At 48.8% G+C, this 15,390-nt stretch overlaps 2 protein-coding genes across 2 annotated transcripts; one reads left to right on the top strand and one right to left on the bottom strand.

The window, feature by feature from the left end:
- Nucleotides 1-206: 206 nt before the first annotated feature.
- Nucleotides 207-1,952, top strand: LOC308073185 (hydrocephalus-inducing protein homolog). Its single transcript, XM_080411096.1, has 3 exons — nucleotides 207-329; nucleotides 766-990; nucleotides 1,454-1,952. The coding sequence occupies exons 1-3, from the start codon at nucleotides 249-251 to the stop codon at nucleotides 1,646-1,648; spliced, it is 501 nt and encodes a 166-aa protein (XP_080267222.1). The 5' UTR covers nucleotides 207-248; the 3' UTR covers nucleotides 1,649-1,952.
- Nucleotides 1,953-9,295: 7,343 nt separating this feature from the next.
- TSNAXIP1 (translin associated factor X interacting protein 1) lies at nucleotides 9,296-14,311 on the bottom strand. Its single transcript, XM_080411105.1, has 3 exons — nucleotides 14,178-14,311; nucleotides 12,689-12,776; nucleotides 9,296-11,553 (listed from the first exon to the last, which is right to left on the bottom strand). The coding sequence occupies exons 1-3, from the start codon at nucleotides 14,304-14,306 to the stop codon at nucleotides 11,330-11,332; spliced, it is 441 nt and encodes a 146-aa protein (XP_080267231.1). The 5' UTR covers nucleotides 14,307-14,311; the 3' UTR covers nucleotides 9,296-11,329.
- Nucleotides 14,312-15,390: the final 1,079 nt, after the last annotated feature.

Genomic DNA, 15,390 nt, shown 5'->3' with positions numbered 1-15,390 from the left:
GGCCACCACCTCAGAACCCATCAGCACTGTTGAAATGACCACCGCTGCTCGGCAGAGAGTGTCTTCCACCGTCAAGGTGGACAACCCTCTGGCTGTCCCGGTGACGTTTGCCATAGGTTGCAAAGTGCCTCACGTCAGTGTTCCCCGGTATTTCACTGTTCCTGCACAGTCGCAAGTTGGAACAAAGCTCATCTAGTACGCTCTCTACTCCCTGCAGTCTTTCTGGGAGCCTGTACTCCTGGAGGGTGATGCCCTACATGTACCATCTAGGGCTTCTGTCCGAGGGTGACAGCTCCCACCTACTAATAACCTGTGTGAGAAAATCCCAGGTGGGAATTGCCCTGCACTGGTGGAGTCTGCCACGCTGCCCCTTGTGATAAGCTCCTGTCAGACCTCACGTGGCAGGTCCTTGTGCCTCACGCTCCTTATTTAGCGTGGGTATTTTCAGTCCAGAGTGGCTGCAGGACATGCCCTGCCTGACTGGTAGGGTGTTTGCAGCCTGGGTTGCTAGGAGGTGTGTGCGGTTGAGGGTGGGAAGCTTCTGCGGTACTGCTGGAGGGCTCTGCGCTGTTGGGGACAGTCCCCCAAGGGAACGCTGCCCCAGATGCAGCAAGGTGCTGCCCGGAGAGGGGGAGTTGGAGTAAGGGAAGGTGCTGGGCTGCCTTCCAGCACTGCGTGAGCACGCCAGGGACCCCTTTCCCCCAGCCTGGGCCCTGCCTTCCCCATCTCTGCCTGACCCACTGGTTTTTCCTTCATTCCTCCCAGGCTGATCTTGTCTTTGAGTACCAGCCCCTGAAAACGGGTGAGAGCACGGGGCGCCTGGTGCTCCAGAGCAGCGACTTGGGCTCTTTCTACTATGACCTGCACCTGAAAGCCACCATGAGCAGGCCAGAGAAGCCCCTCTACTTCTGCACCACGCTGGGCTCTAGGCAGACCATCACCACTGAAATAATGAATTACGCCCAGCAGAAGACCGAGTACCTTCTCCAGGTGACCCCGGCCTGCCCGGGCTGAGAGGCAGCTCCTCCGGCCAGCATCAGCCCTCTGCATGGAGGGATCCTTTGAGGGTGGCCACGTGAGCCCGGGGGTCTTCCCACCAATGCTGGGCTTGTCCCCAGCTGGACTGGGGCGTGACCCACTTGCAGAGCCCTCTCTGCTGCCTTGTTGGAGCTGCTTTTGCCGGGTCCATGGTACCAGAATTTTACTTTACACCCCGGTTGTGGCAGTAAGGTCTCTTGGGGGTTGGGTGCAGGGTGGTCCCTGCTCGGCACGCCTGGGCAGTCCTTATGGCCATTTCCAGTGGACACTCCCCTGGGGTATGGCGTGGGGGGGGACAGGCAGGGGAAAGGGACCCCGGCTAGCATGATGGCAGGGGGGCATTGGTTTCTTCCCCAGGTGCTAGCTCTGCTTTTGTGACCTGCCCCCTCCCGGGTCTCTTCTCTCCCCTGTGCAGACCCACTGCGCCGACTTCCAGATGGCAAAAACCATCAGCGTGGCCCCCGCCAGCCCGGGGGGCTCGGAGGTGAGCGTGGAGGTGACCTACGAGCCCTGCCAGCTGGGCGAAGCCAGGGCTACGCTGCAGCTCTGGTCCCCACTCGGCAGGGAGTACAGCATCCCCCTCTTTCAGCCTTTGCGTTATCGTGACTGAATTTATTTTGCTACTATCATGGCTAGACTATAGGGATTTCACATGGGTGGTCTTTCCAGATTTTTCCAATACATTCTGTGGGGTTTAAAATTGCGCATGCACATGTTCAAAGGCATACACGGACCATTCGTGTGATAAAAGATGGCTGCTGAGTGTCAAGATGTAGTCCCGGACCCATTCCTTATGGCACTGTGGCCAAATGACAGGTCCTTGCTTTAAATATCAATGGACCGTCGATGTCGATTTAGGTCATCATATACCTTAATTCCCAATTTTTTTCCTTTTTCTGGTCGATAATAGGGAAAAGAAGATTCAGGCTGGCAGCGCTGCGGCCCCCCAGCTCTCCCTGTGTTGCGGAATACAGCTGGGTTCTCTTTGGGTTTCCTCAATACACCCAGCCGCATCCTTTGGGCACAGGAGCGCTTTCTGGCCTGGACTGCATTTTGGCAGCCCCCTAAGCATGGCTTAAGTGCATCTGTCCGTCCTCTGCCTCCAGCAGCTGGGCAAGACTCAGCAGGGTGGGTACTAATTTGTGTTAATGAAGCTGAGAAGAGTTGCAGCCCTTCCATCTCCCACCCCCAACTCAGTCGGCTCCGGCAGTGTGGGCAGGGCCTTTGGGAAGCGGGGCTAAGGTATGGACCAAATGGTGGCAGAGTTGTAATCAAAAGAAGCAAGAGGCATAAGGTGTCGAGCTGTGTTAGCTTGAGGTAGCAGCTTTCTGTTGGGCTTGGCAGGAGTTTTACTTGCTGAACTCGTGGGTGGCTCTGTCTGATTCTGGAGGTGTTATATTGGTGCCTCTTGCATGGGAAGTTGGCTGATTTCTGTCCCACTTTTTCTATAACTTTTCTCTCGGTAACGAGAACAAAGTCAGTAAGTTGCCTCCAGGGCTATGCCAGAGCATCCCTGTCCCCATGGAGGGGAGGATGGACTCTGCAGGCTCAGAGCTCCATCGGAGTTTTGTGTCAAACTATGCAGCTGGTTTTTGAAAGCACCTGCAAGGGAAGGAGTCATCTTGGTCCCTAGTGAGGTGTACGTCAGTGAAAGCAGAGGGCGCAGGAAGAGCAGGTTTTGCCTGTTGGGAGAGCTTTAAGGTAGATTTTAATTCATTTTTTCCGCTTTTAAGGACAGTCATGATCAGTCTGAGCGGGTGCTTTGAAGCCTGACAACTTTTGCATTAGCTGTCTTTATGCTGGTGGCCGGGGGCATCTAGCAGTGCCGCTGTCTTTGTCATCTTGTTAAAACACAGAATCTCTTTGCAAAACCCTTCTCCCCGGGATGCGCAACGCTCTGCTCTGCCCTCAGCCCAGGCACGTAACACGCCTGCTCCTCCTGCACAGCGCAGGGACAGGCACGCCGTGCTGCTAGGGCTGCTGGTGCAGCTGGCTCTAGGGAATGGGGGAGCTGGGTTTGGTGGCCTTGAGGGACGCCGCTAAAACTTTGAGTGGAACTCTAATCTGCTAGTCCCTGCACTGTTGATTTTCTTACAGTCTCCTTTGCTAGATGTTTGGGAAGTGCCAGCCTGTTTCCCCAAAGTAGGGGGTTTTAACATCAGAACAAGCCAACCTCCTGCATTTACCCGTGGGTTTGTCTGAAACTCCCACTGTGCTGGTGAATCCTTAAGCAAGTCTTCTGGGGTGGGGAGGGTGCCTTGTTAGCAAAGATACTCGCTTGTGGGCAGTCAGGGTCAGCCTAGCACGGTTCTTCCATGGTCCGGGAGAAGAGTGTCAAAGCACAAGGCCCCACGGTGGCTTCATGGCCTTGGTGACTGGCTGCCTTGGAGCTGTTGGCTTGAGGGAGACCATGAACAAGAGGTGGGTGTCTTACGACACCCAGAGAAGTGGGGAACCTCTATCCTGGAGACGTAAACTGCTGGACACATCCCCGCACAATCTGTTCTAACTTAGAAATTGTTAGTTTTGTGGGGTTGTCGGACCAGAGGCATCCAGAGTCCTTTCCACCTGTATTTTTCTGTGGTTCTGTGCCTGATCCCAGTGACCTGTGTGGTTTGCTCTATGAGGAGTGGAAGAAAGAGAAAAAAGCATTATAAAACATGTAGAAATGGAGCAATATTCCTGTCTGCTGCGAGCTCTGCCGGGGAGCAGATGCTAGCTGCCTTTTTTCTTCTGGATGAATTTATTTTACTGCAAAGACAACTGCTGTTGCTGTGGCGTTGCCAGATGGAGCTGTACATAGACTTGGGGCAAGTGGGAATGTTGAGGGGGGCATTTGGGAGGGCAGGGAGTCCCTGCTGGTAGCAGCACTTGCCCTGCCAGGGGACAGAGCAGGCTTTGGGAGGGGGTGCTGGGGAGTTCCTTGTATTGCTTCCCTGCAGGAGCAGCTGTGACAGGCTTACCTGGATGATGACCTTAATGAGAGGAGGTTTCTTGTGGGGCATGCATCCCCAGGAGAGGCTGCACTTGGGATCTGACCTGTGTTTTCCTTTCATGCCGGGTGTTTCTAGGCCTTGAAATGCTGCTGTGGGCTCAGATGGACAGTTAAGGCAAGGAGAGATTAGCTCCCAGGGTCAGGGGTGTGTAGTAAGAGTTGGGCTCTCTCAAAACACAAACCAGCTTTGTGGGCCAAGACTAGCAGGACTAATGATGGGCATTTCTGGAGGGGTTTGCACCTTCAGAGCTCTTGGCAAGTGTCAGCCAGTTTGCCTGCTGCCCTGCAACTGCTGCTCACTGGGAAGGAGAAATCCTGCTCTCCCAAGTGAATGCTCCTCCCCAGCTGCTTTTCAGCTGACTTTGCCAGCAAGGCTAGAACAAGGGCTGCCCTTCTGTGCAGGGACTGTGGGTGGCACAGAGATGCAGCCCAGCAAGCTTGACAGCGAGGAGGTGCTGGTCTGAGCTCCCCAGGGCCCCCTCTCGAGTTCAGGGCAGGGAGGGACCAGTGCACCCACCGAGGCAGAAAAGCTTCTGAGCTGTGGAGAGGAGCAAAGCTGAGCCCAGGGACCGAAGCTGCCGTTACAGACTCCAGTGCCCTGCCTGAAGGGAAGGTTGCTGTCTGAGCTGCTGCCTGTGCTCGGGCAGGGAGGGCTTGCAAAGCAGCGAAGCAGGGAGCTGCGTTCTGTCAGCAGCTGGAGCCTTTCAGAGTCCGCCTGCAAAGCTGCCACTGCCCTTGCTGATGCAGAAGTGTTGCTCACGAGGTGGCTGCCTGACCAGTCTCATTGCTGGGCTGGTTACCCAGACCTGCCCCTTGTGGAGATGCATCACTTCTCCTTGCCGCCCAGCTGTTCCTTGTGAAGGCTCGGTGTAGCTAGCTTGGTTAATCCCAGATGTATCTTTCATGAATTGTCATTTGTAAAAGGAGTTCTCAGTGCTGGGGAGAGCAGCCAGGAAAGAAAAAGTTTCCAAAGAGGGTTGGAAATGTCTGTCTTCTAGTCCTAGGGAAATGAAACTGAAGCCATCTTCTGGTGTGCAGCCCAGCAAGTTCCTGTGAGCCTGTCTGGGAGAAATTAGCACCTAGTTAAAAAGGTGGGAGCGGCAGCCAGGGAGGAGGGTTACAAGAAGGCATCTGCCTTGAGGCTGTGCTAAAGAGAAACTGTAGGTCCTTGTTTCTCAGCAGTTCAGCTGAGGGCTGCCTCTAGGAAGAAGGTCCTGGTGCCAGGGCATAATTGTCCTTGGCCTGTTCTTTTTGTCTTTAGTGACAGAGGGTGCCGAGGGCTGAAGGTACCGGCTGGATGCTCAGTGCCCTTCCATTTCCCTCTGCAAGGGTTTTGGGTGGGTGAGAGAGGCAGCAGCTGTGACCCGGCTGCAGATGTGCTGGGCACGTCAGCCCGCAGAAAACGTGGAGTTTGACACCTTGTGCCTCCTATGGGACAAGAGCCTGCTTGTAAGCAGTTGCTGGAGAAAAGCTGGTGCATAATCAACTTCTACCTTAATTGTCCTGTGCAGTATCATCTGCATCTGGGTTCTATCCGCAGAGCTGAGATGCTGGTTTTGCTGCCTTTCAGGACTGCTACAGGTGCCTGTTTTCAAGACCCGTTGGTCTAGCCAGCATGCTGTAAGGGTGCGGGTAACAAGGTTTGTCAGTAATGCTTCTTGTGCCTATCTTTGACCAGACTAGCTTGGTATCATTTTCTACTAAGAAAGCTTACTCTGTATGCTGCTCAAAATACTGGGCTGCTCAGGCATTAGAGAGAGGAGGGAGAAGCCTCCCCATAGTATTCGCAGCACTGTTGAATGGGAGCTGTTTGCTGGCCCTTGTGACTTTGTGTTTTCCCGAGGAAGTGTTGCTGGACTTGCCTGGCAGGTAGAAAAGTTGAGTCCCTGTGAGATCAAACAGCTTGCCTGGACCCTGGCAGAGCTGTAATTAGACGAGTGCAAATTTGTGACCTTCAGTGTCATCCTTGGTCTGTCTTATGTGCTGCTTCTGGCATGGGGGGTGGGGTGGGTGGGGGCAGGGGGGGAATTATTTTTTTCTGTCTATAGGACAGAGGAAAGGGTGGTGGCTTGGTTGAGGCAGTTGGGAAGGTTTCTTCTTTGTGGCCTGGTTGCCCTGGGAGTCCACATGCTGCTTTGTAAGGGAAGGTTGCAAGGATGTCTTCCACCTTGAAAGGCAGGATGGTGGATACACATACCTTCTCTTATGCTCATGGTTATAGAACGTCACCTGGGTGTGCTGAAGCTTCCTAGAACACTTGAATACCTGAACTGCAGGCTGTGAGATTCCTTCACGCCGTGCTGGGGCCCCCGGCTTGTGTGCCGGGGCCTGGAGGCAGAGACGTGCTGGAAAGGCTTTGGGCATCGCGGCTGTTTCAGCCAGCACCCCACTCCTCACTGCTGGCAGGAGCTGGAGGGTTCCCAGGCACGGCACAGTCCTTGTGTGTTGTCTTTCCTGACTGCAGGTTAATTTCTTCCTGACCGAAGGAGCCCTTATTTACCAAAATTTCATCTGCTCCTGCTGTTTATTGCCCCCTGAAATCCTCCTCCTCTCCTGCTGTCCTTGCTGCCCTTCCAAGAGCAGCCAGTTGTGTTCGTGCTGCGGTGAGGAGAGGGATGGAGTCAGGAATGGGGTCAGCGGTTGGCAGCTGAACAGCTTCTTTTTGCGTTTCCATCTGTTCTTTCTCTTCCCTTTTAATGAGATCAGGTGCCAGAGTGCACTGGGAAGACTTTCCAGTGTGAGAGGAAGGCACACAGGGCATACTGGGGTCTTTGCTTTTGTCCTTGGCAGAGAGGCTGCTCGCATCCAGCCTGCACCATCTTGAGCTGCTCCTGTCACGCACGTGGGGACGGGGAACACGCTCTGCGGTGAGCCTGACAGCTCCGGCTTGAGGGGGTCTGTCCTGCAACTCCGAGCCTCGATTGAAACTTGGAGCTGCTTGTGCTGATGGCTGCAGAGGTGCAAACCTGCCTGTTCCTGGACCCACTGGGGCGCCTGTCTCTTGATTGTGTTGTCCTTCTATTTTTTTGTGATGTGGCTACTGCCTTGTCTTCTAAAATGCCAGCTGTTTCAGATGATAGCAGTGGCTTGACAGGTGCATTTTTTCAGGCCCCGGGTGCTCCCTACACAGACCTGTCAGCTTTTCTGATCGCCCCCTCTAATGAGTGGCTCCACTCCTTTGTGTTTTGGAGGGGCTTCCCCCCTGCTTTTGGGGCCATATGCTTATTACAGAGCTGGTCTCTGAGTAGGAAGGCTCTTCTCGAGGAGGATCTGCAGGGGCTGCTTTTGCTGCTGGCTCTTTGATTCATGAGAGCTCTTGGGACGTGTGAAGGGTGGGAAGAGGTTCAAAGGAAGAACCTGGGGAGCTCATTTCAGCGGTTCAGCTTCAACAGTCTCTATGTGGAAAATGAAAACCTGCCCTTGTGCTGCCATTGCCAAAATGTGATATACTGGTGTTGCAGATTATCTTAAGATTTTACGGAATCTTTCTATATTTTGTGTTTATGTAACAGTTAGTTATAAGAGTGTTTTGATTTTAAGGAGTTAACCTCCGTGTTAGGATTTTGTTAGCACTTACTGACCAGTGAGGTGTGATCGCTGTGCTGCCTGTTATCCCAGACGGTTACTGGGAGTCCCCGTGCTATAGACCATAGTACCTTAGTCCTTACCCTGCAGGCCACAACCAGAGCGCCCAGGTTCTAGTGTGTGTAGGATGAGTTACTGGACAGCTCGGCAAGGCCAATATCCAGCCGCCCAACCTGGCAACAAAACGTACTTTTAAGGCGTCCTGAAGGGAACTCCCTTCATTATAACACTAAAAATCACGCCCACCGGTCAAGAAGACCCTTGCCCAGGCAAAGACCCTTCCCCTGAGCAAGTCTAGCAACAGCAAAGGGTGACACAGCAAATATTACAGTTATACACAAATTACTAACCAGTGGTTACAACTGGGAGTGTACGGCCTTGTAATTTTGTGTCTAAATGTAACTGTGACATTACACAGGTGTGCTTGATGTGCGGAGACCCCCCGAGTGTTGGAAGAAGGGTTCCCCGGAGTCAAGAAGATGCCCAATAGGAGTTATGCATCTCGCTCAACTTTATTAGTTTCTAACACTACTTATATAGAACTGATACACATGCATATGCGTAAAGCAGAAATATAATTGGTTAGTAGTCTCTAAACGCGCGCGGTTCTCACACCCCTAATTATCATGACTAAAATAAGTTCTGCTTCATGTGGGAGTCTGGGCTGCAGACTTGAGATGTTCCTTCCAGCCAACACTTCTTTGATACTTCCTGAATTAGCTCCAGTAGCTGTCAGGGCCCCAAGAACCTTAACTGTCCTGAGCAGCCTCAGCTGGAGCCTCCACCCACACACCACCCACCTGCAGACAAGGAGCTCTGGGCGGACTTGGGCCAGGCTGTTGGTCTTGGTTGGGCTGTCGTAGGTGGGTCTGCCTCCAGTCCTGCCTCTGTATCCTAACTGGACCTTGGACTGGTGCTGTAGGCAGCTCTGCCGGATGGACCCCTTTGCACATCTGTTGCAGTTTCGTCTCCAGTCCTGTCTCCTGCTGCTCCTGAGTGCTTGCTTCCTGCCCCCCACACCCCATGAGCCCTGGGCTGAAGTGCCGCACCTGCAGCTGCCGAGGACAACTGCTGCCAGCACCCTGCTTGGTGCTGCGAGACTGTGCGCTGGCCGGTGGGGCCCTCACTGCACTGCAGTCACCCTCAGCCCCTGGCTCGTCTTTCCTCAGGTGGCGGCTCTGCTCTTGTTGCTCTCCAGTGGCAGTGTCATCTCAGAAACTGTTCAAGAACTGTATAAAGTGGTAATTTGAACTGGAAAGACTTCAGTAATCTTGCCTATAAGTATCAATGTGACTGCGCTGGCAGTAAGATGAATATTACAGGTTTAAAGAGGCTAAGGGTGCAATGTTGTAAAAGAGTGCACGTACTTTTACGTAAGAACCTAAAATGTTAATACTAGGAAGATATTTATTCCCCCAGCTTCAGATGTGACACTGGAAGAGCCAGATGAGACAACAGAACAAGTGAAGATTTCTGACAGCAGCAGCACAGCCTGTCCCAAGGGAACAGGATATTCTCTGGAACTGGCCAAGATCCAGCATCGCTACTGTGCCAGGTGGATAGTTCCTGCTCCAGAACTTCTACTGGCACCAGAGGATGAGAGGCTGGGAGGTAAGAGATCGGATGTATAAAATGCATCCTACTGCAGCTGGGTAACATTTGACTCATCGTCTAACTTATGAGTCTCAAGAGAACACTTTTCATTCTTGTTGTCAACGAGCTTTAACAAATGTTGTTTCTTTTGCTTTAACACATTTATTTCATCTTTCTCCTTTTCCTGCATTGCCAGCATCTGCTGGGTGCGCTCCTCTGAGATAGTTGTGACCATGGCCTTCAGGAGCCCGAGGGCACATTTTGTTTGTGAATAACTGCATTATTCAGCAACCAAAACTGCTCCCTCCCTCTCCTGAACAGAAGGATAGAAATACTGGTGGATGTTGAATGATCTGGGTATTTTTCCTCCTCAGTAAAACCTGGTATTAGTATTTGTGTACAAACACTATGCAACAGATTTTGCATTTTAGAAGTTTAAACGCATACATAAATCTAAAACCAAGAACTACTTTTCTTATTATACTTGGGTGTGAATTTCCTTCCCACGCTATAACTGTACCAAAGGTTTTGCAAGACTCTTTCGCTGTGATACTTGTGTCAGGACAAAAGATGGCAAAACCCAGAGCATCAGCACAGGGATTCTGCCACTGTGCTGTCTAGTTGCTCTGTGTGAGCTAAGAACACCACATTAAAACTTCAGCAAACTTGTTTTGAGGCATAGTTTGTTTCACAACTGACTCCTGACCACAAGCAAATCCCTTTAAGTGCAACAGTATTTTTGATTGTAGCTGCCTAGTATGGCAGAAGTTGGAGCTCAACTTGCTGGCTGCCAAAGTGATTATTTTTTAGTGTGGGCACTGGCCAGTGCCTTTTGAGAACATTAGCTCTTTGATGACCTCTCATAACTCTCCCCAGGCCAAGAGGGACAGACATTCTGCCACTTCAAAAAAAATCTGTCTGTGGTGCAGCTCACTGCACATACAGAATTGCTGGATAGACCCAGAAGTCTTAGCACCACAAAGGAGTGACTGTGAAGGCCTTGCGGATGTAGCAACCTGAGCATTATTTTAATCAAGAAATGGATTCAGTGGTGAGTAACATCACCGTGAAGACCTACCCTGTTACTCAGCTTTGTCTTAGAGGAGCTCCCAGCAACACAACCTTTATCTTGGATGAAGCTAACAGATGTAGGGATTTGATGGCTCTCTCCTCCACAATGGTATTTTCCAAATTCTGCTTAGTATCTTCCCATTCATGTGGATTTCTTCCAGAAACAATGACATAAAAGCCTCAGTGCTGGCTCAGCACAACCTTAACACCCAAAGGAGGTACAGCTACTGTTGTATATCCAGTTGTGGCAGAAGACAAATGGTTGCAAACAGCCAGTACAGGCTGCACACCCCTGTACCCATCAGAGGCAGCTGCCTTCTCTGGTGTGTGTGCTCAGCTATCCATGTGCTACTTCAAACTTCATGCTGCCAAAATGATGCAGCTAAATATACAGTGTAAGCAGTACAGTTTTAGAACAACATGTAATAATATCATTTGTTTGATTGTTTTTAAACCAGATTATTCTCACTGAACCGGGAATATGCTGTAATGCTAGTAGATTTAAGGGGAGCACCCACCCCAGCAGTGGGTGCAATGATGAGCACCTTAGATGTAGGCTAAGCTAGTACAGGATATACAATTTAGGACAGAAAAACCAGAGTAAGACAAGGCTGCTAAATCAGACCACAAGGATAATAGCCAGTTGGCTCAGAAATACAATGCTGTGGTGCAAAGGAGGTTTAGTTTCAGTTTCAAAGGGAGCTGGAATGCTCCAGATAGAGTACACACGGTAGGTGGAGTGATGAGACATCACTCTAAGCAAACTGTCCCGTTTATCAGCTCCAAAGCTGCACCTTACAACTCCAAGTGCTGTAGTGAGGGACTATAAACAGAATATAAAATTATGATGTTAGGAGCCCTCAGAATGGCCACTTCTCACAGATTTTAAAGTTGTTGGTTTTGTTAAGCACAGCCAGACATAATTTAAGAATAAAGATAAATATTTAGGAGCACAGTTCTGCAAATCAATTTCCTTCATTTTCTCTTTCTTTTGTTTGCTTTCTGCTCTCATTGCTGGCTTTTGTCTCTTCCCTAGCTCAGCCACTTTCATGACCAAGTCAACTCACTAAACCAACAGGAAACTTTGCAGCTTTGTTTTTCCTGCTGGGTGAGCTGACTCAGCTCACAGAGGTGTCCAGCGAGTGGCAGCGCTGTGTAGGAACGCACCATCAGGACTGGCGAAGTGGGGCATTCTTGCGTCTGTGGCCACGAGTTGTTGGGTTGGATTAGATCTCTGCGTCCTTGGCCAGGCAGGTAAGCTGTTGCCTGTGCTAGAACAGGGAGGAGGAGGAGGCCTGGAAATGACTTACTGATAACCCCATCCAATACCCTTAGCTAAAAGGTGATGGATGTCATGCAGGCCTCATTAGCAAGGTAAAATCTGTAATTAGGAAAATGAGTCCCCAGTATGCAGAAAGGTGGGAGGATGCCAACCCCAATTCTAACAATATAAAAAAATACTCTATTTATTTTATTCTTAGAGCTTCAAGTACATTTGCTACGATGGCACACTGGTTTACTGGCACTCAGCTGATTTCCAAAAATAAAGCTATCATAAAAGATACATTTTGGTCGGTCTCCAGAGGAGACAAAAAAAAAAAAGCAGCTTCAGAGACCAGTTCAATATCAGCTACAGCACGGACACCAGTAATCTCTCTGGGAGCTGAAGCAAGGAAACGTAAAGTAGTAAAGAGTTCTGGAATGAAACTGATTTTAAAAGAAAAGTTTTTGTATAGTGATTAAAACTGACTTATTCACCTGCTTGAAGGATATTGTACAAAGAAAGCTTTTTGTCTGTAATGAGGGACTGTGATTAGGTAGTCCAGGTTAACAGGTACTGGGGTAAACAATATATATCCTTTAAGAGACCGTCCCAGTAGAAGACTGTTGACATTTGGTAGCTGCTCAGTGCCTGGTGTGAAATGAGGGCCTGGCTACAGTCTATTTCTAGCCCTCTGTGATTGTTTACAAAGTACTGGCATCAATGTGGCATCTGAATGCCAAGCAAGGTTTAAAGCACACTAAGAACAGCCGGGGAACAGCCAGTTCAGTTCTCTGTCTGCCTTGCTTCAGGATTAATTCAAACTTCAAGTTACCAGTGCAAGAGCATCCAGATATATTAACATAATAGACTCCACTATAACTGTGATTGTCCTAGAAAAACCTTGAGACGCTGCTGTTGCCTGAACTGTGTATATGATGAAGATTTAAAAATCTAACATATGATAGGAAAAAAAGCCTCCAACAACTTCATCTTATGCATGAAGGAAATAGATCTAGTGGACCAGAAAGATGGTGTTACCAGCTGACATCTATATAAGCTATATGCATCCAACACAACTAAGCTGTGCAAGAATATGTCTCTATTAGTGTTTTTTCCCCACAGGTCAAAGTCCAAGAGCTTACCCAAAGTAATTTCATATTCATTCTTTATAGCTGACAGCAAGGGCTTGCAGGTCTTGTCTATGAGGAATTCAAAGACCTCTCTGTAGGGCTGAGAGAAGAAAGCAAGCTTGAGAAAACTTTCAGTGGCACATTTTTCAGAATTCAGAGATAGCTGTTTTGTCTGACACAAATGCCATCTAATAACAGTGAGAATAAATAAAAATACTGCTACTACAATGTATTTTGTCTCTCCATTTCTTGTCTGCCACCCCAAATACCTCATATGAAGGTGGAGTTCTCTTACCTGTTGATAGGCACCACAGCATGATGAAGAGCAAACAAAGGGAAGCTTTTGATCGAGTCTGTCAGGGCACAGCCCCAAAATGAAAATGATACTGTTCAAACGGAGCTGACTGGGATTCAAGTTACAATATGGACATAACAATATGCATGCTAAAGGTATGTAACAAGATCATATTGCTGCTTTCGTTGCCTATTTTGTTAAGTTAAGCTGCCAAGCTCTGCAGAGCAGAGGGCGCCTCTCTGCAGATGCCCTTCTCAGCAGAATAAAACTTGTTCAGAGAGGACAGTCAAACTCTTGTGTCGTATCTGAGCCATGGGAAGAATTCACTAGCAGTAAGTAACATTCTCACTGACTGTGCCTCACTATTAAATAAAACATGTCATGTAAGACAGTAAAAAATATTTCCAAAGCATGAACACATTTATGAAACCTCTATTTTCTCTCGCTATTAGTCACTCTGTTTCCCTCCATTATCTTCCATCTACCACTTTCTTTCCCCATCACTACAAGATTCCTTTGGGAATGAGAATTTGAATTAATTAGTGCAGTGAAAATCAAATCCAGACTTTCCATGGTCTGCATAAATGCTCTAATCAACAACAGGAGTACCCGCTCCTACTCTGTGTTTTAAGTTAAAGGGGTGGTTCTCAAAGTCTCCACGAGGTGTGTCCTCTAACACTCACAACAGATCGCCCCCCCCAGGATCAGACCTATTAGAAATTAAGGATTTTGGGGATCCTGATTAGGCTCAGGCAAGAGCTAGATGAGAAAGCCTCTTCTTGTCTCATGCAGAAACCTAACTTCAGAAATGAGAGGTTTTGCGGTGAAAATCTGGGAACCTACGCACTTGCTGCTTTATGAGTTTAGGCAGGAATCTTCATGAGTTTAGCATGTAAATTCTGTTTCACATCCACTTTAGATTATTATGTCTTTTTGAAGACCTGGGCTTTCATTTGGAAATGGAAACTCTTATAGAAGATGTAGAGTACACAAGAAGGTGTGAACAACCCAACAGCATGCAAACAACAGCAACCCAACATATAAACAAACTGCTTTTTGTGTAAATTCTCTGACGTGAGCTGCATCCCACTCATCCAGTGCTACCTATAGGTGCCTACTCTTCTAATCTACGTTTTCCTTCTGATGGCAAATTTAAGTAATCCATCTCAGTGCTTAGTTTCAAGTCAAGAGAACTTTATATCAGACCTGTAACTTCAGTTCCTGGGAGTTCTCTTTAGTCAGATGAAGAGACTGCAGCTTTTTCCTTAAGTAGGACTCCAGTTGCTTCAAGTATTGTGGCTTTGGAATGGTGACACAGGAAAAGAATGGATGCATGGACTTGTATGTGTCATACACATAAGAATGAACTCATAATAAATCAGCTCAGGGATCTTTGTTTTCTTCCTACTGCCCGCTGCTTCACAGCCAGACTTTTTCTTTTTTTTTTTTTTTTTTTTTTTTTTTTTTACTGTGGTAGGTACATATTCTGTCAGGTAAGGGAACATCATATAACATACAATGGAGAATTTTAAATTCCTTGATGGAGCAGGAGGCTATTCAAAACATCCTGCTATTACTACTCCTCAGTTTAAGAACTTCATAATGGATTTTGGTGTAAGAAGACAGGTGAGTGGGTTCTCTGTATCAGAGAAGAATAAATACTAATGACATTATTTGAAATGGATCAAGGAAAACAGCCATTTGAAAAGAGAACCAATAATATACTACGTTTCAGGAGGTTCTAGGCTAAGTGTCCCTTTGCTGGATGTTATCTTTCATATTCCATATTAAAACTTAAAAGCCCTGATTATATCATCCACAACCATGTCCTGCAGCCTGTCAGACCCCTGAGTACACCAACAGACTCTACACCCTCTTTCCCTGCCCCTGGGTGTTTGGATGGCTGTGCTCAAGGGGAGCCAAGACCCCACAGGGTGACAGCAAGGACATCAGGGACAGTGACCTGCCCAGCAGGGCGCAATGCCACAGGACTTGAACAAAAATAGTGGAGAAGGTCCTTTGATGGTAGCCAGGGTCACGCATAGGTCAGTGACAGTCAGGCAAGTCCGCAACAGTGAGGAAGGTCCGCTGACAAGTCAGCAGGCTAGGGTCAGTCAGGTACAAGACACAGGGCAACACCATAGCTCCAGCAAAAACCAAAGGTGCATGAGCCTGAGTGAAGGCTTCTTACACCTCTTTCTCACATAGCTCTCTTCACAGCACCTGATTCCGGGTTATCCAGCTGTGTTGCATGAAAACCGGTCGTGAGACAAGGCACCTCACTGCTTAGGACTGGAGAAGAGCTTGCAGAGCCTGTTGGTGCACTTGGCCCTGACCGGATCCTATATAATGCCAACCAATGAATCATTAAATGATAGCATTTTATGGTGATGTTTGTACTAAACATGACTCGCTACTA

Source organism: Falco punctatus, assembly GCF_963210335.1.
Source record: "Falco punctatus genome assembly, chromosome: 14".
Taxonomy (NCBI): domain Eukaryota; kingdom Metazoa; phylum Chordata; class Aves; order Falconiformes; family Falconidae; genus Falco; species Falco punctatus.
Note: the sequence above shows the minus strand (reverse complement) of the source record. Positions and strands in the feature narration are given on the sequence as shown.

Bases quoted from the DNA above. Each gene is read 5' to 3' on its own strand.
- TSNAXIP1 (XM_080411105.1), bottom strand. From the start codon at position 14,306: ATGCATCCATTCTTTTCCTGTGTCACCATTCCAAAGCCACAATACTTG. The intron at 12,777-14,177 runs GTCTGATATAAA...TTCTTCTCTCAG, and splicing joins CCCAGGAACTGAAGTTACAG to CCCTACAGAGAGGTCTTTGA. The intron at 11,554-12,688 runs GTAAGCTCTTGG...TCCCTGTTCTAG, and splicing joins TGAATATGAAATTACTTTGG to CACAGGCAACAGCTTACCTG.
- LOC308073185 (XM_080411096.1), top strand. From the start codon at position 249: ATGCCCTACATGTACCATCTAGGGCTTCTGTCCGAGGGTGACAGCTCC. The intron at 330-765 runs GTGGGAATTGCC...CATTCCTCCCAG, and splicing joins CCTGTGTGAGAAAATCCCAG to GCTGATCTTGTCTTTGAGTA. The intron at 991-1,453 runs GTGACCCCGGCC...TCCCCTGTGCAG, and splicing joins AGACCGAGTACCTTCTCCAG to ACCCACTGCGCCGACTTCCA.